This window comes from Dipodomys ordii, unplaced genomic scaffold, assembly GCF_000151885.1.
Source record: "Dipodomys ordii isolate 6190 unplaced genomic scaffold, Dord_2.0 Scaffold48, whole genome shotgun sequence".
Lineage (NCBI taxonomy): Eukaryota > Metazoa > Chordata > Mammalia > Rodentia > Heteromyidae > Dipodomys > Dipodomys ordii.
This window is the reverse complement of record NW_012267264.1, coordinates 4,487,341-4,512,044: the sequence shown is the minus strand read 5'-3', so window position 1 is coordinate 4,512,044 and position 24,704 is coordinate 4,487,341. Positions and strand designations below refer to the sequence as shown.

The window sequence follows — 24,704 nt, the reverse complement described above, 5'->3', positions numbered from 1 at the left end:
AGGGGGGAGGCTGGGAAGGGATGTGAAGGATAAACCAAAGGAGGAGGCTGCAATGCTTGGTAAGACATGTACGCATTATCCTGCCCATGTAATTGTAACCCCTCTGTACAGTATGTTCACAAATAAAATTAAATTAAATTAAAAAAAAGAATACATAAAGAGTTAGAAAAAACTAAACAGCAAAAAAAAACTGTGACTATAGTTCATAACTGTTGATAACAGGTAATTCAGAGTGGCTTGTAAAGCACTTGACTCAGGAAGAAAAAAAAAGTCAGTCCCTAAGATGAAACCTGAAAAGCAATCAAGTTAGTATGTTAGAAAAAACTGAATGATATCATCAAAGAATATTAGATTGAAAACTCCACGTCCCTAGGGCAGCCATGCAGTAGATTTTTTCTTTTTAGAAATCTGTTCAGCAAAGCTGTTTTTATACATGGATGTATTTCTGCCAACACTGATAGTTTGGTCTTCAAGGAGAAGCTTCTTTGATTTCAAGCCCTAAGGTATGTTTTTCACTCTGATGCAGGAAAATGTCAACTTTGCTTATTTCGCTTTCCTACTTCCTTTTTCCTTTGAATGCTTTGGCTATCATAAGAGATTTTCAGCAATCATGCCTTTAAATTGCTTCAGAAAATAGGAGTGTAATAAATCCCATTTAGCTACTGGTGGTTAATTGGAGATAAGAATCTCACAGACTTTTTTGCCTGGGATGATTTTGAATTGTGATCCTCAGTTCTCAGCCTCCTGAGTAGCTAGGATTATAGGCATGAGCCACCAGTGCCTAACTGAACTGTAGGTGTTTAAGCTTATGACTGTGAGAACTGGTATATCAGAGAAATAAATTACCTTGGCTCTAAAGGAAACCTCTTAAAAGAAATTTAAATCTTTTCTTTACAAGATTTGGGCGCTGGTGGCTCACGCCTGTAATCCTAGCTACTTGGGATGCTGAGATCTGAGGATTGTGGTTCAAAGCCAGCCTGGGCAGGAGAGACCGTGAGACTCCTATCTCCAATAAACCACCAGAAAACCGGAAGTGGCGCTGTAGCTCAAGTGGTAGAGCACTTGCCTTGAGCTGAAGAACTGAGGGACAGCACCCAGGCCCAGGCCCAGAGTTCAAGCCCCACGACTGACAAAAAAAAAAAAAAACCAAGAGCATCCAAGGTATATTAGAAAGCAGCTGATGGGGGGTAGGAAGTTGGCTCAGTGGTAGAGTGTTTGCCTTGCATGCATGAAGCCCTGGGTTCAATTCTTCAGCACCATGTAAGCAGAAAAAGTCAGAAGTGGCACTGTGGCTCAAGTGGTAAAGTGCTAGCCTTGAGCTGAAAAGCTGAGGGACAGCACCCAGACCCAGAGTTTAAGCCCCACGACAGAGAAAAAAAAAAAAAGAAAGGGAAAGAAAGCAGCTGATGACTTCTCATTCAGATTTCTTAACCTAACTTGCTGTACCTCTGTTATTTCGAGAATTTTTAATATTTGATACCTTTGGAACTCAATATTTAATGTATTAAAACTACAAACTATTTAATGCTACAAAACTCTTTAGTAGTAAGCCTTCATATTAACAATGAGAACTTATCATAGAAACTACTCTTACTTATTAGACCAATTTCTTGGACAAACTCAAAATCACATGGCTCAGTATTCAGAGAAATTCTAGATTCAGAAGAAGATAAAAAAAGGGAAATATTGGTTCCATTGACTAAGCAGTATTTAGACTCAATGAATTTAAACTAAACCTAAAGTAATAGTCTCCAAAGTTATTTCTAAGTTTAGGAAACAATATAAGCATTTTAAATATCTATAGACTATGCTGTTAATGGAGATTATAAAGTTTGCACTATGACTCTGATTGGATATTAGTTTTGATATCTGAAAGATCTATGGCCTTAGCTAGCTGCTGGGATTCATGATAAACTACTGTTTTCCTCAAGAATTAAGAAAAAGGAGGATAATAATTTGCTTTAATCAATACCTATAAAAGTCATCACTGATTCCCCCTGACTATTAAAGGTAATAAAGGTAATGCCTGCATGGGGTATGGGAAGTAGATGGACATAAAGAATACAGCTTACATAGATATTTAGTCTATGCTATTTATCTTGTTTTCTAGATGTCTAGTATAGCATGTACACAAAGGTACATAAAAAATGATTGTGTATAAAGAGACAACAATTTTTTAACTTACTACAATGGGTTAGATGCAGGCTAAAAGTCAAAGATCCACAATATTTACAAAGATGATACTAATTAGACTATGAAATTACACTAAGGATTGTCCTAGTATATTTGTTATTCCATTCTCTGGTGTGATTTTCATGACCAAGTATGAAACTGTGGCCACAATTAAGGTAAAAATCTCCCTATTTTCCTAGCATCAAATGCCCCTGAAATTAGCTTAGGGACAGGTGAGGTTCACTGATTTATGATCTAGGTGAGTCTGTCCATTTAGAAGTCTAATTCTAAAATCCGTAACCCACAAAAAGCCTTCCTGTGAATTTCCACGAGTTTTTGTGGCTAACGGTTACATCTTCTTATTTTCTGTGTGTGGTATCAGGCATTAGCCTGGTCTTAAAGTCATTGTCCTGAGTCTCTGAGTGTCTGGCTGTCTTTAAAAAACAAAACAATCTTCCATTTAATATTTCATTTGTTTAACAACATACTTATTTAATTTTGAATTCTGTCACAAAAAGTCACTTTGTACCTCACTGTCTCCGAGATGCCTCTTCTCTCATTTTCATTTTTGTCAAATACACCACTCAGCCGCTCCCCACACCCTGCCATTCTGACTCATGGCAATTCTTCCTATACTCCGAATTTTTCAATATCTCATATTCTAGCACTCCCTCGAGAACTTTTTTCTTGTTTGTTTGGTTTTTCTATTGTTTTTGTTGGTTGGTTGGTTGGGGGGGGTTGTTTGTTTTGGTTTTTTTGGTTTTTTTGGTCACGGGGCTTGAACTCTGGGCTTGGAGGCTGTCCCTGTGCTCTTCAGCTCAAGGCAAGTGCTCTACCACTTGAGCCACAGTGCCACTTCCCACTTTCTGATGGCTTATTGGAGATGAGTCTCATGGACTTTCCTGCCTGGGCTGGCTTTGAAGCATGATCCTCAGATCTCAGCCTCCTGAACAGTTAGGATTACATACATGAGCCATCAGCGCCCAGCTTCAACAACTTTTTAAAGTATTTAGGAAAAGAAATTTTAAGACACATCTTCCTTCCTCATAAGAAATCTTATGAACAAAATTTGTCCATCTTATTTTTCTGTTGTCCCTCAGCATGCTGTATTTCATGAGAAAAGGTAATGGTGAGCAACTGTTTACAATGTCATATTTATCTATTGAGTATGGTTTCCCTTTATGTACTCTCTCAGCATATACAATTTCAAAAAGGGTGTTGGCATGAAGAAGAGTGAATATTTTATAAGTATTCACAAAAAAATAGAACTTATAGTAGAACTAGGAAATAGAAAGTAATCTGGTAGCATGAGGGAAAGGTCCTAAAGGCACTCTAACAGACTGTTGGTAAAAATGTAAACTTGTTCAACCATTCTGGAAAGCTGTATGGAGTTTCCTCAAAAAATCAAAAAAGAACTATCCAGTGATCCAGCAATTCTACTCCTAGGCATTTACCCAAAAAATTACAAGCCAGGATACAGTAAAGCTATCAACACAACCATGTTTGTTGCAGCACTATTCACCATAGCCAAGGTATAGAATCATCTAGATGCCTCTCAGTGGATGAATGGATCAAGAAAATGTGATATATATAGATATAGATATATAGATATATGTATAATGGAATTTTCCTCATCTATTAGAAAGAATGATATCATACTATTTGTAAAGAAATGGCAATATCTAGGGAAAAAATCTGCCCCAAGAGACAAAGAATGCATGTTTTCCCTTATATACGGAAGCCAAATTTAGCTTGAAAACTTATAAGTAAATACATTGAGTGGGTATGCAAATATATACCAATATATTAACTGAAATTGTAGATTCAAGGGAGAATCAAATGGTGTATACACCATTATACCAAGAAGTAGCTACTCAAGAGGGGTGAGTGGGGTGGTGTCAAGGGGAAAGGCATAGAATAATGAAGAAGAGAAAAAAGGAGAGAATGTAATTTTAAAAATTCAATATATACCCTACAAAATTAAGAAGTGTGAGGAAAGAGGTGGGCTGGGAGAGATCAATGAGAGTGTTGAAAGGGGTGACACTGATCCAAGTGCATTGTGTTCACAAACTGATTTGTTAAATAATAACTCCTTTGTACAACTACTTAAAGATATTTTTAACTTAAAATAAATATAAATAAAATAAGGAAAGACAGGTGCTACCCATCTTCCTTGCCCATGGGTACTTAGAAGCTTCCAGATCTTTGAAACACACATGTTGTCCTGGGTGAGGTAAACGGACACATGGAAACACCTTTCCCATTGATGGAGCAACTTATAATTATGAAAATTATGGCTCCTCTCCAGGAGATTCCTTTATCTCAGAATTAAGAAATTCAACAATTTAAGTATCTACCTAATCTCTTGATGATGTTTCAAATATAATATAAAATTTCATACCATTATTTCTGCCCCTTATTTTCCTCCCTGCCTTCCCCCACAAGTATTTTTGACACTCTGGAATAACTGATGTGCTAAGATTTGAGGATACTACCTTACCAAATTCAGAATCTAGGAAGTAATTAGAGGCAATAAAAAAATAAAGACAAAAATAAGGGGTGATACAGAGTGTTATAAGAGCAAATAGTACAGGCAAATGCAGGAAAATCAGTGGGTCCTCTATAGAAGTTTGTTTCAATAAGTGACTCACTACTAGGGAAAGAGGGAAGATATTCTGTGTGGTGGCAACTCCAGATACAAACGCCTCAAAAGTGAATGGTCTTCCTTAAGACATAATAGAGTACAGTGGATGCAATAGGGGATGGTGCAGGGAAAGAGGATGGTCAAAGTGATGAGTAAAGTGCGCAGAGAAGACACAGTGAAAACCCCTGTTCCTTCAGGGACGTGCAGAGGGGCAGAGTCAGAGGTGTCCTCAGTGATGTCTTTATGGTACTGGTATGGAAGATAGAGGAAGGAAGAAGAGAAGCAAGGCTGCAGGCAAGAGTCTGCTTTAGAAACAAGGTAATCCAGATGAGAAAGAAATACAGACTCAATTAAATCAGTGCCAATCTCTTTCTGTGTTTGACTCTCTCATACATATATACATGCATGCTCAAGCACAAGCACCCTCACACTCACATGAAAAAGAAAGTCCTATCTCATGACCTTCACCAAAGAGAGGGGAGGGAGGCAATAGAAGGGAACAGCCCGACTGTAGATCCTCAGAAGCCTTCATCCTTCCATGCTCCAGGAAGACCCCAAGGAATTCTGACAAAACTAGAATTATATGTGGCTCTAATCTTGGCCTGGATGGCCTATTTGATATAGACAAAGTGGCCAATCTGTCATGGCACTGTCACTTCATGACAGCCAATGAAAAGAAGTAAAACATTAAGATAATACACAGTAGACAGATAGCTAATTAAAATAAATAAATAATAAAGGAAAAAATAAAAAAGAATACCATCCAGGTTTCTATCTATACAATTGGTTGACAACAAAATACCCATAGAAAAAGGTCATGTAGGAGTAGGAGTTCAGAAATCAGTTAGGAGGTGAAAGAAGTGACCGAGAGTGAGATGATACGGCTTCGGGTTGCCCTGATACTCGAGGTATAACTTGGGACACCCAAAAAGTGCTGACAGTGAGGAGTCCTAAACTTCTGACCTAGAACTCAGAACCATAGTTAAAACCAAAAAGAAACTGGGATCAAAAAGGAAGGTATGTAAATAAGCTGAGGAAAATATTTAAAGTATTAAAATACATGTTTAAGAACAAATAAGCATCATAGAAGTAGGATCACTAAATAGCTTGGAGACCTTCATGCTTTTCTTCTGGATGCCTTGGCTTCTCATTGTTCAGAAAGACCAAGTTTCTAAAAAGAAAATTGTTACCATAGAAACAGGATATTCAATATCAAACAGGCAGTTTAACCACAAAAGAGTAATTACTGCAGGGCCCCCCCCCACCCAATTGCATGTTTTCATGCTTTTCAATAATCATATTTTTTTCTGTCAGAAATTTCCAGTCAGTTAAGCTGCAGTGAGCCAAAGCAACACTACTGTCATCTCTAGCTATTTCCCTAGGTTACGTTCCATACAGAGCACCTCAGACCAAGACACCCTGTAACTTTAATTCTCTGCATTTTATCAGACTGTTGAACTCATGCAATCCATGCAACTGGCCTAAATCTAAATAAAGGAAGTCACAGGGAAGATGTCTCTATCTTCTCTTCATGAACTAATCCCTCTAGTAAAGGATGTGCTAATTTCATGTTTCTTGTCAATCTCTATTCTAATCTACAGGTGTATCAAACTAATAAGTATGTTTAATTTAAATATATACACATTATCAAAATGTTCAAGAAAATTCTTATAAATGTTTATGATATAGGATAGGTCTCTTTTTCAGATCGTTGTTCAGTGTTTTTTTACTTCATCATACATTTGTGTTTAAATAACAGTTACTTCACTAACCTTATTGAGAAAATCTTGTATGCCTGCTTCCTGTCTCTCTTTATAAGCAAGGTCTCTATGTCTCCCAATGGAAGCAATTAGCTGGGTCTCTTTGTCCAAAAGTTCGCACAAATAAGCTTTCCTTTCAGCTCCAGTGAAATATTGGTTAATGCGTGCAAGTTCTTCTTGCCGCCAGACTACAGGAATAAAAAGGAAGAATTGAGTTTTTAAAGTGCCACATCTTTACAAAGCATTTTTACCATTATATTCTGACAGAGTATTTTATTTTTGAGTCAGTTTTTTAAAAAAAAATATACAGGGATAGAATCATTCATACGATATACTTGATACATAGACATGGAAAAATAGGACTCTGAGAGACTTAAGCAATAAAAGTAGAATTAAACCAACACAAGTGTGGCTCCAAGTATGTTTATACACTCCCCAGCAGTGGGGGAAAGGGGTGGCTTGGGTTATGGGGTTGCCCTGGATGTGCACTGCTTATATCTCCCTTCTGGATAGCATTTGTCAAAAGAAACAGAAGTAGTTGATGGTTCCAGTTCATCAGATCTGCTGCTAGCCTCTGTTGGCAAAGCTCTTAATGACCAGGAGCCGTGAGAGTATCAGGGAGGGGCTATACCAGAAGAACAATGTGCTTTTCTGTGGTCAGTTAAATCAGAGCTGGCCACTGGGCTGATTTAGCATTCTTGAGAGTTTATCAACTTGTGATTCTCCCATACCCCACATTTTTTCCTTGAATCTCTCAATTTCTGTGTCAAAGATCATCTCCATCAGACTTTCTTTGCCTCTCTCTCTTCCCTCTCTCCTTTGTTTTTCACTTATTACTATCTGTTTCCCTGAAGACAGTTTTATGTAGAAATGTTGAGCTTAGTGATTACCCTCAATCATTTAGGTATCACTTTCTCTCCTTTTTTTTTATAAAACCCTCAATTATAGTACCATACATTGCCAAAATAATCACATTTACTCTGAACTCAAATGCATTACATCATAACATTTATATTTTAAATCTTGATTGGTATCAATAAAGATGGTGTCCCCTGAACCACAAGACCAAACCACAAATGAATATTTTAATGCACTCATCCTACCTATAAAGTAATATCATATTCTCAAAATTTATCTGTATTATAAAAACATAGATTACAAGGCCATATTTGAAATTTAAGTGAATCAGAATTTTGGATCTCAGGTATATTTATCTTAACCAGTGTACCATTCAACTTGTCATACATACTAAACTTATGAAGGAAAACTTGTCCATCTCACATTTCAAAGATGCTAACCTTGTGTATATTACCAGTAATGTTAGGCTGAAAATAACCTTAGATATTAACTTGTTCAGTCTACATCTAAAAAAAAATCTTCTTCTCAGTAGCTTGGACAGGGTTCCTTGGCTCCCCTTGGTTTGGTATTCATTTACAAAGTCAACTTCTAGGGTCACCTTGCCACTTATGTCACATCCCATTTATACCTTCTCTTTTCAAGAAATAAACACTTACACTTCTTACATTGCTACCATTTGACATCATTTCCTCTCCTGTGTGGCTCAAGATCCTCTCAAAATGTGGCATATTGAGCTTCTGCCAAGGTAAAGGCTTCTGTACAATCTCTCAACCCCCTTCTCCTATGTCCTGACTAAAATATTATAGGAAATATGAAAGGAGGAAGGAAAGTAATGATTGAAACAACACTAGAAGTTAGAAAGGAATTGGACCCTTCTGCTAAAACCCTGAGGATTTTCTACTAGTTATTCTGTGGCTCCTGAATAAAAAGGAAGACATTGTCAGACATGTGCACAAATGTTCCCCAAATTACTATTGTGTTGTCTCAGAAACAGCATTGCAGCAGATAATACATTTAAATTTAAATAACTAAGGGTAGAGAAAGGGCTACTAGTGGCTATTTAGGCATTTACTTGGACTTAAGACAGTATTCAAAAATCTTTAAGGAGAATTCCTGACATTATAAGTCACTGTAGAAAATAATAACTATGATGGTTTGTGCAAAAAGTACAGAAAAAAAATTAAGGAAGCAGGAAGAAAGATACAAACTGAAGCTTAATAGTCATATTTAAAATATGAAATGGTCATATTTATATATTTTCTGTTGAAAATAGAATAGGTTTGTAAAAACCCAATAACATTGCAAAGTCCCTGTGACTCACATCCATTATCTTAGCCACTTAGGTGGCTCAGATCTAGAGGATGGCATTTTGAGGCCAGCAAAAACAACAGGATTGAAGGTGTGGCTCAAGTAGTAAAGCACCAGCTAAGCAAGCAAGCAAACAAGTGTGGGACTGTGAGTTCAAACCCCACTACCAAGGGGGAAAGCCTGCAATATTTTCAACAGTTAACCACTGAGTGATCATTGGAACTTCCTGCCAAAGGGGAGCAGCTCCCCTTCTTCCTGACTCCTTCAATATTACCAAGAGCAATTTTGAACAAACACATGAAGTGTCCCAAATCACAATTCTTTTTTGTCAGGTGTTCCTCATGTAGCAGTAACCTTAGTTTTAAAGATCTGATCATCCTCTGGCCTTGCACTCCATCCACAGAGGGTTAAACTGCTTTAGCTTCTCTCAAAAAACTCTCTCCAGAATCAGGATCATAATGCACCAAAGCAGATTATACTAAATGCTCCGGTCTGACTAAACCAATTCTCTTCTTTACAGAAGTCTCCCTCTCTGCTGTCCTGATAGATACATTGTATAGTTCTCTTAACTATCTTTTTTGATCTATGGCTTCACTAGGGGAAAAATCTTTTCTAACTGCTGTACGTATTTACTTCTATCTCCTTTCTTCTCAATTCCTAAGCTCCTCTTTTTTAATTATTCAATAAAATAATCAGAAATATCATGTAGTACTGCTTACTATGTGCCAGCCCTGTTCCCAGTGCTTCATGCATATGAAATCATTTCATCTCCTGGCAAGCCAAAGAAGTACATGCTACTATTCCTCACTTAACAGAAAAGGAAATTAAGAAAAAGAGAATGTATGTAACTTATCCAAGTGGTGTAGCCAAGACTCAAACCTTGTCAGTCTAGCTCTGCAGCTCATGCTCCTAACCACTACAATCCTGCCTGTCAAAAACCATGCTCTCTGGGTCGGAAATGTGGCTCAGTGGTAGAGTGCTTGCTTTGCATGTATGAGGCCCTTGGTTCAATTCCTCAACACCACATAAGCAGAAAAAGCTGGAAGTGATGCTGTGGCTCAGGTGGTAGAGCGCTTGCCTTGAGCTGAAGAGCTGAGGGAAAGCACCCAGGCCCAGAGTTCAAACCCCCATGACTGATAAAAAAAAAAATGCTCTCAATGGGCACTGGTTCTCATACCAATAATCCTACCTACTCAGGAGGTTGAGATTCAGTTCAAAACTGGCCCAGTCAGTAAAATCTATGAGACCCTTATCTCTAATTAACCATCAGTCTGTGGCCCAAGTGGTAGAGTGCTAGTCTTGAGCAGAAAAAAAGCCCAGAGACAGTACTCAAGCCCTGAGTTCAAGCCCCCAGGATTAGCACGTGTGCATGTGCACACACACACACACACACACACACACACACACACACACACAATTATTATTATTTCAATTGTACACAGACCTTTTAATATATACTGATCAGTAATAGAGGGCTATTTACTTAATTGGTTATATAAATCTTTCTTTCTACATGGGGATAATTTATTATTATATTGTCAATGTGATATTTTACAGTTTTGTGAACAGTGTTCGGACCACAGAATTGAACCTATTTTTTCTGAGTTTTAAAAATCTGTTTCCTTGTTGCAGTTGTTATACCTGCCAAAATTCTGTCATTTCTTTGTCATGTCAAAGCACTCAACCACTTATGAGCAATTATTATGTGAAAGGAACTCTACAAAATTCTCTACCACATATAAAAATGAGAATGACACGGCCCCTTTTTGAAGGAACTAACATGTTTCCTTCCCCCTCCCTAATTGGATAGACATTAAATCCTTCCACAGAAACAGAATTTCTGGCTTTCTTTTCATTCATAATCACCCAAAACCATCATTTCCACCAGCAGGTTTATAGACTTCCTTTGGATAGATCTCTTCATGTTATAAAACCATGTCCCTTTGTCCTACTAGATATGATTCAGAGACATGTACTCTTCTCATTTATATTCCAGACATGATCCATTGCAGGAGCATTTCAGAATTATATAAATTTATATTTATATAAAAGGATATCGTTAGAAAACCTACTTGTTTTCTATGAAAATTGCAGGTTTATTTTAAAAAAAGTCTCAGTGAATTGAGAGATAAACATTTGAAGACAAAGTGTTTGTTTGGCTCTTTTGTTTAACCACAATTTTTCACAATATCTGGTCTTCACAGGTTTATATCTTTGTCCTTTTAAAATTCAACTTGAAATCTTTCTGCTGGGTCAATCTGCCAGTTTCATTCCTTATAAGAATCTACTCTTTCATCAGGAATATATTATTCAAACACTGTATAGTTTGATCACTCCAGAAAGAGAATTTGTAAATTTAAAATAAATTATGTTCAGCAAAAGGATTGTAATTTAAGAGCTAAATTATTTTGTCCAGGAAATTTATGATTGATGAGCTTGTTATTTAAAAGCTGCTTTACAAACCAAAAGAACTTCATGAAATATGACAAAATCCATATAACAAAAGGCAGTTCATGAATAAAAAGAAACATTGCTTAGTTGCAGAAATAATACCAAAGTATTTATCTCACACAATCATCTAGATGTTACCAAGAAGCAAATAAAAAGTTCTCAATATTGGTATGACCACTTTAATTTCCAGTTTCATAGAGAAAGGTTTAGAATCTATAATATATTTAGTCCAGCAAGTCATTATTTAAGCTATTCTGGAAATCTCTAAGAGCTGTTCTGTACTGTTCTGTTGTAAAAAATACATATCCTTGGAAAATCTGGAATTATACACAAAAATGTATGTTTGAATACACTTACTTTCATATGTAATCAGGTTTTTCACTTCCATTAATCATTACTATACCATTTAAGAGGAAAGCAACCTACCTAGGGTAATTAGAAATTAAAATAACTCATTTTCGGGGCTGGGAAGGTGGCTCTATGGTAGAGCTTGCCTTGCATGCTTGAGGCTCGGGGTTCAATTCCTCAGCCACATAAGCAAAAAGAAAAAAGTCAGAAGTGGCACTGTGGCTCAAGTGGTAGAGTGCTAGCCTTGAGCTGAAGAGCTGAGGGACAGCGCCTAGGCCCAGAGTTCAGGCCCCACGGCCGGACCCAAAAATAAAATAAAATAAAATAACTCATTTTCAACATAGCGTCTAGTGAATAAGACTCAGGAGTGAAGAAACGGAGAAAATAAGATAGAGTCACACTGTTCAAAAAGAAACATACTAATTTCCTGACTTATGTAACTGTGATCCCTCTGTACATCACCTTACATTTTATTTTAAGAAATTAAAATAGATGAAACTCTCCATTAGGTTGCAATAGTAAAACTATTGTTAAGGGACAGTAGTAGAAAAATACTAAGTTCCAAATATTAACAAGGAAAGGGGGAAAATTACAGAAACAGCTGTTCAGAAACAGCTGAACAAAATGACTTAGTGTCTGATCTATCAGTTTCTAGAACTATATAGAAAATAATGTTACATCAGACAAGAATGAAGAGAGAGAAATATATGAAAGAGAGAGGGAGCAAGGGAAGGAGGGAGAAAAGGATAGAAGAAAGGAATTAAGGAAGGAAGGAGGGAAAGTAGAAATGAAGGAAGGAAAAAGAGGAAGGAAGACTGAAATGTTATATTAATATCAGACAAAGTTTATTCCCACAAGAATAAGAATATTATAAGCAATAAGAGAATTAAAAGCAACCTTAAATATTTATGCATCTAAAAAGAGATAGTCAAATAACAGAATCTGGCAGAACTGATGAGAAAAACAGAAAGATCCACCATCATGACCTGAGAAGTCAATACCCTTCTTCTCCTCATAATTGATAGATATAAAAAACATACTTTAGTCAGATAAGGTGATGTTAGGGAAATAAACCCTAAAATATATATTCAAATGTTTCTTTTCTTCCATGCGATTGTTTCTAACACATTTATAAGATTATTTCTTTGTTGCTTTGTATGTCCCTCCCCCACAGTATAACCCCTGCTTTCACTGTATTTGATGTCCGTATAATTTGTGGAGGGGAAGGGGAAAAACAAATTGTTTAAATAGGGATACAGGTGGACTCATTGCAACAATGAGATGTACAAGACGTTATGTTGAAAAATGAACTTTACAACTTTGGTGCGGGGGGGGAAGCGGGGAGGATTGGGTGGGGGGGGGCTGGGGGAGGATGGGAATGGATGGGAAGGGGAAACAAAGGAGGGGGCTGCAATGTTTGACAAGAAATGTACTCATTATCTTGCCCATGTAATTGTAACCCCTCTGTACAGTATTTTCACAATAAAAAAATAAAATTAAAGTTATTAAAAAAGAATATCTGAAAAAAACATACTTTAAATAATCTTCAGAATCAAAGGAGTAACCATAATGTATTTTAAACTGAAATAAAGTTAAAACTCAACATAGCAGAATTTGGCAGTGTAGCTAATCTAGGAAGAAACACCTGTATTAGAAAGGAAGACCTCAGACCAATGACCCTACTTTCATCTTAGAACTAGAAAAAAAAAGCAAACTAACCAAAACCAAGCAAAATATTAATAGGATAAAAAATAATATTAGAAATAAAGGAAATATAAAACAAAAAGTCAGTAGAAAAGAAAAATGATAAATCTGAGCTATATTGATCTGAAAAAAAGAAAAAATACCAATATTAGGAATTTAGGTAGCAGTAGTAAAGATACCACGACAGCCCTATTGTGTCATTAAATACAATTGCCATATGTATCTATATGTATTATATGGTGGTACTGGAGAATGAACTCAAGACTTTGCACTTAAAAACAATCTTAACATTTCATACACACACTGACACTGACACTGGCACACACACACACACACAAGCATACATACACAGAGAGAGAAAGTGAGGAAAAGGAAAGGGAAGGGCAAAGACAGATAAACAGAATAGACTCTAGAGCCCAAGAGATACTTGAATTCTATTGTCTGAATGTTATTAAGACACAAATCTCAATGCAGTTTGTTGGCTAGAGAGATTCCCATGCTTAAAACCTAACAGGCAATTCACACTCACTCCAAGGGCTTTTGAACTGACCTCTCCTTCCTTCAAGTCCCATTGACCAACAGAGACAGCCCCTCCCGACAGCCACTCCACAAGGATCTACTTATTTCTGACAAAAACCTTGTCATGTCTACAGGTAGGCCTTTTGGACAGGATGTGAGAGGACCTCTTCCTACTCTTGTTCTCTATATTGTGTAGTCTTGGTTTGGTAAAGACAATTAGATACCTCTACGCAAAAAAAAAAAAAAAATCTAGGAGTGATGTACGTCTCAGTTTATAGCAAAATCTCAAAGTGATCTAGTTTTCTGTTAGATCTCTAGTTTCTTATTGGAGTCAGTCCCCAATCTACAATCTTGGGCAAGGTTTAGGTCCTCATCTTCCATGTTTCCCAAAGAAACTTATTTCAAAGTTCCCAAAAAAGGCTGTCTTGAATTTTTTCTCAACAGGCGTGTAGTCAACCAATATCACAACCCTCACGGCCTGTCACTCAAAAGCACAGCAATAGTTCCCTCTACAGAAGCCACTTCGACCTCTTCAAATCCTCTCTCCTAACCCTTTCTGTGTCTTTAATCTTCTTGCCTGGACCAAGAATGCTTGCCTCATTTCTAAGCAAAACTTTTTATGAGTAAGAGGGGTTGCCTCACACTGACGCTGAAATCCTGTGAGCTCACCTACTGGATGTGGAGTCAATCATCAGGCAGGTTTTAGTCATGAACACACTCCAGAAAACTGCAAGTGCCAAATGTGAGTCAGGATGATGGGGTAATTCAAACCTTCATATCTCCTGCAGGGCTATAAACCAGAACCATCTCTGAAAAAAAAATTACCCACTAAGGTCCTAGATTTACACCCAAGATTGACCTACATATCTTCACCAAAACATGCTTGTGTTTGCCAAAATGGGGCAGAGTTAGAGGGAAAGCTTGGAAAGATTCACCGTAAAATGAATAGACTGTGCTATATTCATGCAGTGACATAGTCTTTGGAAATAACTATGAACCAAGTTAAACTATACATGATACCATAGATGAAGCTCATGACACCATATTGAATTTTAAAAGCCAGACACAAGTGGAGGACAGGTGCTTTACTCCCGTAATCTAACTACCTGGGAGAATGAGATTGGGAGGACCATAGTTCAAGTCAGCGAATGCAGAAAAGTTCATGAAGCCCTATCACATCAGAAAAATATGGCAGAAAGTGCTTGTCATTCAGCTACCATGAGAAGCCTAAAATAGGCAGCTCCCAGACAGTGCAAATGTCCCTGTGGAAAGTCAGACTCTACCTCAAAAGCACTGGTGCAAAAATGAGCTGGAGGTGCTCATAGGCTCAGTGATAAAGCACCTGATAAAACATACTTGAAGCCCTGAGTTCAAGCCTCAATTCCACAAAAAAAAAAAAAAATCCTAACATGGGATCTTTATTCCGAATAATATATGTAGCTTTTTTTGAGCAGGTTCTCACTATGTAACCCAGCCTGGCATTGAACTCACAATCCTCCTGCCTCAGACTGCTGTTTACTCAGATTACAGATATATATATATCACTATTCCTAACTGCTCTTGTTTTTAATATTCAAGCTTTGTATCATGAATTAAGATTTAGGAAGTGGTTGGGGCTGGGAAGGTGGCTCAGTGGTAGAGTGCTTTCCTTGCATGCATGAGGCCCTGGGTTCAATTCCTCCGCACCACATAAGCAAAACGAAAAAAGCCAGAAGTGGCGCTGTGGCTCAAGTGGTAGAGCGCTAGCCTTGAGCTAAAGAGCTGAGGGACAGCGCCCAGGCCCAGAGTTCAGGCCCCATGACCGGACCCAAAAAAAAAAAAAGGATTTAGGAAGTGGTGCTGTGGCTCAAGTCGTAGAACACTCGCCTTAAGCTTAAGAGCTGAGGGACAGCACCCACGCCCAGAGTTCAAGCCCCACAACTGATAAAAATTTTTTTTAAAAAAAGATTTAAACTACAATTGTCACTATTTGCCACAAGAGGGCAGCAGTCTCAAGGACTGGAGTTACAAATGTGAACAGAAAAAAAAAAAACTATATTAAATAGAAAGGAATATAAATCGTTGAGTTTGTGGACCAGATTTCAACTACAACAAAAAAAATTATTGTACTAAGCTTTAATTTATAATTTTGGGATGCACTGGGAAAAACAGAGAGATGGTTCTTGTGTAAGAAATTTCATTTGTTCTGTTTTTTTGTTTTCTCAGGAAAAACCATGTCTGGATTCACATAAAATATGTTTTACTTTAACATAGAAATTCTGTAAATAAGCATTTACCATGGAATAGTTTCACATATGTATCTATCTTGACACTTGGATGACTATAGGATATCTGAATTCTATTGTTACTTAGAAAAAAAAACCCTTTGATTAGGGGAATATTTATTCTAAGATTTAAAAATGGACAATAAGGAAAGAGCTCCAAGAAAGGGATACTTTATCTATTGCTCTGAATAAAGAGTTCTTGTCTTGTCCAAACTGAAGCTTTCAATTTATCAATCACTACTATACATCCCGTGGATGTATCAAGGTATAGTTATATGGCATTAACATTAGAGCAGCCTTAAAAAGGCATTGCCACCAGGTACCTGTGGCTAACACTGTTAATTCTAGCTACTATGTATGGAGTCTGAGATCTAAGGGTCACATTTGAAGCCCAGGAAAGTCCATGAGACTCTTATCTCCAATGAACCAGCAAAAAGCTGGAACTAGAACTTTGGTTCAAGGGATAGAACACAAAAAGGAAAAAGCTCATGGATAGCAGTAAGGCCCTCTGATTAAGCCTCCCCCCTCTTTCTCTCTCTATCTCTTATGTACCACCACACACACACACACACACACACACACACACATGGCAGTGCCAATTTCACATTGTAAAGAGCATTCATAGACAGAATGCTGGATTGAGAGATCTAACTGCTCTACTCCAGCTTCACAAACTGTCAAGAACCTCAGAAACCAGGTGAGGTAGTTTTTTCTCTATCTCACATGAATGAAGATCCAATGAACTAGTGCACTTAAACTTTGCAATTCACACAGCATTGTATATGCACACTTATTGTTAATTGTTAATATAAAACCATTTCCAATTACATGCCAGCCTTAATTCTCATCTCAGATGTAAGATGTTTGTTGTTAATTGTTAATATAAAACCATTTCCAATTACATGCCAGCCTTAATTCTCATCTCAGATGTAAGATGTTATTCATTCCTCTAAATTCTCTAGTTCAGATTCCCAAGACAGCTCCCTAAAATAATAAGATCTTCTTAGTGTTCAATAAAAGTTTTTCTTATTAATAAAAGATTCAAAAAATTAAATACTTTATTTCAAAGACTATGTCATGTCTAACTTACGTTCCAGTGCATTAAAAAGAAGCTCAAAATCTTCGTTTAGTTTAGGATCATGCCTCCGATTGTAGTCTGATTGTATCCATTCTTCTTTCTCTCTCTTCTTTCTTAGTTGCTCCTCTACTTCCCAATCCAGCCTCACCTGTTTCTCTCTTTTCAATCCCTCTACATAGACTTTAGCATGCCATCGTCTATAGTAAGTCTGGATTACTATCACCTAAATGTAAAACAAATGAAAAGTTGTTGATCAGACTATGAAATGAAGAAAGACACAAGGATTATTTCAGTTCCAATTCAGCAATAAAACAATTTTGAAAGTGTAGTTTTAGTTCTATGTCACACACACACACACACACACACACAGAATCAAAATCCATGGACAAATTATGTCAGTGCTCCTTCATTTTGAAATCTACAGTAAGCCCTTAGGATGATGTACAGACTCAAGTAAAACTTGGTTTCAGTCTTCTCTCTTCTACTTGCTAGTCTGATGTTGATTAAGTTACTTTACATCTCTGTGCTCTTTCATCCTCATCTGTAAAATAAAGATAATGATAGTGTACGTGAAAGTGCTGAGCCTAAGCTGGTACCTGCCCTCAAAAATGGCTGCAATGTGTGGCTGGGTGCTAGTGGCTCACGCCTGTAATCCTAGCTAAGTGGGAATCTGAGATCTGAGCATCACATTTCAAAACCAGCCCAGGAAGAAAAGTTCAGGAGACTCTTTATCTCCATTTAACCAGGAAAAGGCTGGGGGTGAAGGTGTGGTTCAAATGGTAAAGTGCTAGCCTGAGCTAAAAAGCCAAGCAAGCTCTGAGCTCAAGCCCCAGTATGGCACAAATAGTTATCTCTAGCTAAATTAATTGCCGGAAGCATAAACATATATTTCAAGCAAAACTGCATCTCCTAAACACAGTAAGATATGTGTGAAAACAATCAGAGGCAACTTAGATAACAAGGGAGGTTAAAGCAAATAAGTATTAAACTGTATGAACTGTAATATATTTGGTAGTATGCCATTGCTTACACCATCAAAGAGTTCATGAAATAGGTGCAAGGTTTATGATAAATAACTGCAGAGCTGTCACTGCAAGATTGAAGACCAAACCTGTGTGACTGACACATTTCTTTCTATCACCCAAATGCCAGATATTTACAGAGAGCATATGTAGAGAAGGAATCAATAGAGACACTGGAAGGCACTTTTGAGATCCTCCAAAGAAACAGAAACTAGAAGATTCCATACTTGATGTGGATTGTGTAAATTGAAGGCAGAGGAGTCTGTAACCTAATTCTGCACCTAATGAAACACAAGAAGTGGCTCTCCAATTGATGTAATCCCAACACTGGAGGATGCTATGAGCCAGGTGAGCAACTAACCAGGTAGCTACTTAAAAATTGCAAAGGGGAGAGCACCTCTAAAGCAACTTAGGCAAAGAGTGGCAGAAATATTTGATGTTAGAAAAATGTGAGTAGTATTCCCAAAGGCTGATGATAGTGTTATACTGTCAAACCAACAGGGTTGTGTTTCTGGCATATTGTGCTGTTAGCATGTTGTCTACTAAGAATCTCTGTTTTCTGTGAGTACTTAAGGATAGCCAAATATGTGAAAAAAGCCATTAGTATAAAAAGACCTCCAACAAAGAACTGATATGACTTTGAAGCAGAATTACTAGAATCACATTCTTCTAAGAGAGGTAGCCTATATCAACAGCAATGTAAATTCTCGGGCCTCATGCCAGAATTCTTGAATCCGAAATTGGTATGGAGCACAGAATTGTGGGTAATGATCCATACTGAAGATAAAGTTTTAGGGCCACTTTACTAAAGTAAAACAAAGTCAGAACCCAAGGTCAGAATAGAAGTAGTTAATATTTTTAGAGCAAAGAAAAAGCTATTGGTATAAGGCAATCAATTAAAAGGCCACCAAAATTTCTCACTTTTTAAAATGTGTATAAAAGTCAATATGTTATACATTAGCTTAGGTGCTCTTAACCTTGTTAAATATATAAATGGAACAAAAATATAATTATTTAAATAACAGACACATTATTAACCTCATGTAGTAAACAAGGTATGAACAGGCAGTTTAGAGCTCATAAGAAAACTCTGCCATAGTTAAAAAATTGTTTACTACCTAGATGTCCCACATGGCTGGTCTACTTCCCATTATTTTCCAGCCAGGAAAAGGGAAGATGTAAAAAGAACTCTCGCAGAGAAAATACTCAGATGTACCTCACATCATTGCCTCTTAAATTGTCCAGATCTTAGTTACATAGAGTCACTGAATATGTCATGAATCCAGGTAAAAGTTAACTTGAGTGGGAGGATGATTGTTAGTAGAGAGATAGTTGTTGTCATCTACCTAATCTGTAGAACAGATATGCATATCTGATAGATCAAATAGATTTACAGATATGATTAGTCATAGAACTATCCAAACATATATGTATATGTATATATGGGTGAAGGCATTAATAGGCAAAAGTTATATAGGAATATATTTTAGAATACAGAGGTAAAGATCATTAAAAATTAGAAAGATTTGAGGAAAAACTAGAAATATGAAAGATTTATCCAGACATTCCAAAATATATCTCTTTGGAGTTCCAGAGGAAATGAAGAAAGTTGAGTACAGAAATTACTCAATAGGTAATAAACAGGTCCTAAAATTCAAAGGTGCAAAAGGTTTATTATTGAGCCTCAAATACATCGCACTCTTACAGAACACCAGATAAATTAAGGACTCTAAAAGCTTTTAGAAAGAGAAAACAAAAAATGAGAACCATATTGATATCCAATTCACAATTTATTAGAACTTCAAAGTAATTCAGAAAAAAGATTTCTGGTTTGATTTTGACCTAAACTCAAACTAAAACACACATATTAGGTTTAACTAGTATGGATTTGAGTGTATTACTTCCTATGTAGTAACTGAAAGAATTACTGGAGGTGTATTCCAGTTAGAATAGATTGAAGAGGGAAAAATCACAGCAATGAGGAAAATTTTCATATTAAGCTAAATATATTTTTTAATATCAGACATGTACTATCTTAAGTATGTAAAAACAATGATCTACAATTGTACTTATACAGTAAATAATTCTAATTCCTTCAGTAGATAAGAGGAATGATGGTGGAAGATGTGAGGTAAAGTCTGTTAAGGTCCTTCAGTTGTCTGTGGAGGAAATACACAGTCCAGTGACATACATTTTGGTAGAAAACAAAGATATGTTTAAAAGTTTTATTAGCAACTGTTAGAAAAATATGGGTAAGACTCATCTGGTCGAACCACTACTAAATATCCCCATGCTGCTGATCACATGTATGGTGTATAACATGTGAACACCATTATATGTTACAGACTGTGATAGACAATTTGCTCCAGGAAAGTTAGAATGAACTTGTGACTTTAAATAAGCATCATTATTCCACAATACTGTGAAATTCTGGAAATTATGTAATCACTTAATCACAATCAAAAAAAAAAAAGAACCTCGGGGAAGGGAGGGAGGGAGGGGATGGTAGGGGGAAAACAATGGAGGGGGTAACAATGTTCAAGAGGAAGTGTACTCATTATCTCACTCGTGTAACTGTAACCCTCTGTATAGTATCTTTACAATAAAAAAAAATATGGGTAAGGTGCTTACCTCTAAACTATGAAAGATTCACACGATGAAAAAGTTTCACCAAACTGATTAAGAATGAGAAAAGGCCAATAAATGAATAAAAAATCAACAAGAATGATTAAGTAAAACAAGATTAGATCACAGTATCAAGTACATATAAACCAGTCTTTATGTCTAATATAATCCTGCCTAAAACAAGGAAATTCTAAACCAAATACTAAGCATTAAACTATAGAAGCCATAGAAAGAATAAAGCAAACATGGCCCAAGTAGAAATGAATCACTGAAGAAAGAAAGACTTCTTAATTGGAAGTTTACACCATACTGGCTTTTGACTATTCCCTGTTTATACTTCACTCCTCACTTCTACCTCTCACAAAACCTCCAACTTACTTTCCAAGATTCTGTGGGACAAATCTTTGTGGCCACTGATGCTATCCACTTTGGTAGTCATTTAGATTTTACCTTCTCTGCTAGTTAAGTAAAATTAACACTTGTCCATCTGTTTTACAACTGACATCATGCTGACATTTATTCTTTTCTAGTCTCATGTGTTCTTTGTCCTTGTATATGTGTGTGTGTGTGTGTGTGTGTGTACTTACATACATACATACACACACACACACACACACACACACACACACATATATATATACACTAAAGAAACAAAAATCCCTTTATTATTGTTGGAGTTTAGAAAGTGGTGTCCGGAGCTCTATTTCTCTACCTAATATCCCATCTTCACTACTTTCTCTTCCTAAGAAAAATCTCAACATTTTTGAGGAGCAACATGCTACTTTGAAGATGTATTTATCACAAACTTTTGTCTAGGGATAGTCACGTGACACTAGGCTGACCAGTAAGATGTAATTGGAGGTCATTGGGCAAAGCTTTGGGGGAAGCCTTTAAACACTGTACACATTAAGACATGCTCCCTTGACTGTTCTCCTTTCTTTGCAGAAGGCTGGCCTGATGGTGCTTTGTAGTCAGAAATTTTACCACTGAATTGTAACAAATTCATGAGGAGAGTCATGAGCTGGAAAGACAGAATACAACTGTACAGCCACCATCCAAACTCAATACATACAGTGAGAAAGTAAAAATTAGCAGGGAAAAGTCTGGAATCGGGTGCTACTTAAGTCAGGTACAAAGTTAACAAAGGGAACAGGAAACAATATTTCTCCCACGGATGCTCTATGACTATGAAATGTCATAGCAATGTTATTCTTGGAAGGACTATGATTCTCTTATTACCAAGAAACCTTGTTCTCTAGGCTCATAAGCTGTCAACTACGTTGCTGTTTGAAATGAGATCAGTAAGAATGCGACATCCCACCCTTGCCTTAAGGATCCAAGTCGCTTTGACAGAAAAGCAGCCTTGATTTACAACCAAGGTATAACTTCAGTGAACTTCAGAGAAGACACAACAATCGACGAGCCTTTCAACTTTGCTCCGGAGGGAACCAGACGGTGATCCACTTCCCAGTCCAGACCCTGAGGCGGATCCACTTACACACAGCCTTCTTTGTGAATCAAGACTACCCATAGAGACTACTTCCACCGAAAATTCAGTTTCCCTCACATTCTGTAAAACTTCATCTTTCCCCTTGTTTGGTTAGTCTAACGAAGTTAAACAGACTGGAATAATTTGCACTCATCAAACCAGATTTAAACTAGCCCCAGGGTTACACATCTCCCTCAAGTTAAAGAATCAATAGGCTTTAAGTTCACTTCTCAATATCGTTGGATAATTAGGCTAGAAAAACAGTCTACTTCCAAATTTCCAGTTGCTTAATATATATGTGTAAATAATTTAAATCACTGCTCTTGGGTCATCTTTACCAACCAAACAAAAATGACACTAAAAACAAAGGAGGGGGTAACAATGCTCCACAGGAGCATTACCTTACTCATGTAACTGTAACCCCTGTACAGTATCTTTACAATTAAAAATACAAAGATAAATGACACTAAGAGATACCTATTATCTACAAGAGAACAAAAGGAGGTGAAAAAAGATACAGCATATAAACAATAAAATAAGTGCTGGAGTGGCTATCATAAGAGAAAATAGACTTGGATTCCTATTTGGGGTGCAATTACTCTGAAACATTACCTATATGCTTCTACTGTGAAATAGTAAGGGTAAGGGTCATAAGTACTGGGACTACTGATGGCCAAAGGCAACCCACAACTCACAAAGGACTTGAGATTCTCAAAGGAATGGGAAGAATCAGGTGTAGAAGAATCAGGGAAGAATCAGTTACTGATCTGGGAATACTGGAGATAAAAGGTATTTCAGCAGGAGTGAAAGGCGACTCACACTCCAGTAGACTATTTCTCAGTCTAATATAGCTTAGAGAACACACAGAGAGAGAGAGACAGAGACAGAGACAGAGAGACAGAGACACAGAAAGACAGAGAGCGAACAAATGGATTATACACTGAATTACTCACTTAACTTTCAGAGTTCATCCCAAGTAAAAGCTATCTTGGTACTTACTGGAAGTGTGGCTTAAGTGGCAGAACATCAGCTGTGAGCAAAAATTCTGAGCCAGAACACAAGGCCCTAAGTTTAAGAGTCAGTTTAAGCTCCAGTACCAGCAGGAAAGGGAAGGGAAGGGAAAGGAAGGGGAAGTGAAGGGAAGGGAAAGGAAGGGAAGGGAAGGGTGAAGAGGGAAGGGAGGGGAAGAGGGAAGGGAAGGGAAGGGAAGGGAAGGGAGAAGAGGGAAGGGAGGGGAAGGGAAAGGAAGGAAAGGGAAGGGAAGGGTGAAGAGGGAAGGGAGGGGAAGAGGGAAGGGAAGGGAAGGGAACGGGAAGCAATCTTACCGCCTTTAACCTTTGAAGATGGTATTGTGCTGCTGTAAAATATAGCCCTGGAACGGCCAGTTTATCTGTCATATTTGCTACATACACACCGATCTTAGTCATTTGTGTGGATGTTGTATTTGTAGTCTGTTGTAATCTCTTCTTCTCAGTAACTGTCTAAAGCAAAGTATTAAAAATTTTTAAAGAATCTACCATATACATATATTTTTAAGAGAATATTTTTCTACACAGTCCATTTTTCTTTTACAGTCTTAACTGTCACACAGTGAGGAGAATTTAATTTGAGAGAATCACTAAGTATATAGCAGTTATTGATTTTATAATTATGTAAACCTAAATGTAAATATGAAAACACTCACCTGCGTATCTCTACAAAACCGATTGGGTTTATAGGGAATCTTTTTAGGCACAGTTTGTGATCCAGCATTGTGATATTCCACTCCTGTTATTTTATGTCTAAAGCCACCAAGGAATGGCTTGTGGAAGTCAGATTTTATTAACTCCACAGTGATGTCCTTGAACTGATTAGTGCCTATGGGGATAAAACCAAGACTGGATGAAATGCAGCTACAAAGGGATTCAACTGCTTCATCCGAAAGGCAAGAAATAGCTCACCAGTTTGAACACTGACTGAAATGATTTTAGAAAATGGCTGCAATCCTTCTATTCTTTTGATTGGAAATATATCTGTGCATGTAGAAAATATTTCCACTTGTACAGTTTCCATTGGCTTAACTCCTTGCTGTATAAAACAATCCTTGTCTTTAAGAATTTTTCCTAAAAAAAAAGAAAGAAAATTTAAAGTGGTTTTTCTTTTTCTTTTTTTAACAGAGAAAGGGTTACTTCTTGTCGACATTCCTTTTAATGGAGCAATAGAATTGTGTGTATTTGAAATGGCACACGTGGTATTTTGATGCATGTACACAATGAGGAATGAATAAATCAAAATAATTTATATATTCATTACTCACTTTTGTGATGAGAACACTAAGAATGTATTATCTTAGAAATTTTCAGTTATACAATATATTGGGGGGGAATTTAAATGGGAGAGTACATACATGTACCAGTCCTGCCGCATGAACTCAGGGCCTGGGCTCTGTCCTTGAGCTTCTTTTACTCAAGGATAGTACTCTA

General features: G+C 37.0%; 1 protein-coding gene across 1 annotated transcript in view; it reads right to left on the bottom strand.

The window, feature by feature from the left end:
- Positions 1–24,704, bottom strand: part of Iqub (IQ motif and ubiquitin domain containing) — a 54,774-nt gene that overhangs the window by 22,724 nt on the left and 7,346 nt on the right. Inside the window, exons 3-7 of the mRNA XM_013019912.1 lie at positions 24,183–24,344; positions 23,927–24,099; positions 23,568–23,723; positions 17,119–17,329; positions 6,589–6,764 (exon numbers count right to left, since the gene is read on the bottom strand). Of these exons, the coding sequence (XP_012875366.1) occupies positions 6,589–6,764; positions 17,119–17,329; positions 23,568–23,723; positions 23,927–24,099; positions 24,183–24,344 (878 nt within the window). The remainder of the gene's footprint in view (positions 1–6,588; positions 6,765–17,118; positions 17,330–23,567; positions 23,724–23,926; positions 24,100–24,182; positions 24,345–24,704) is intronic.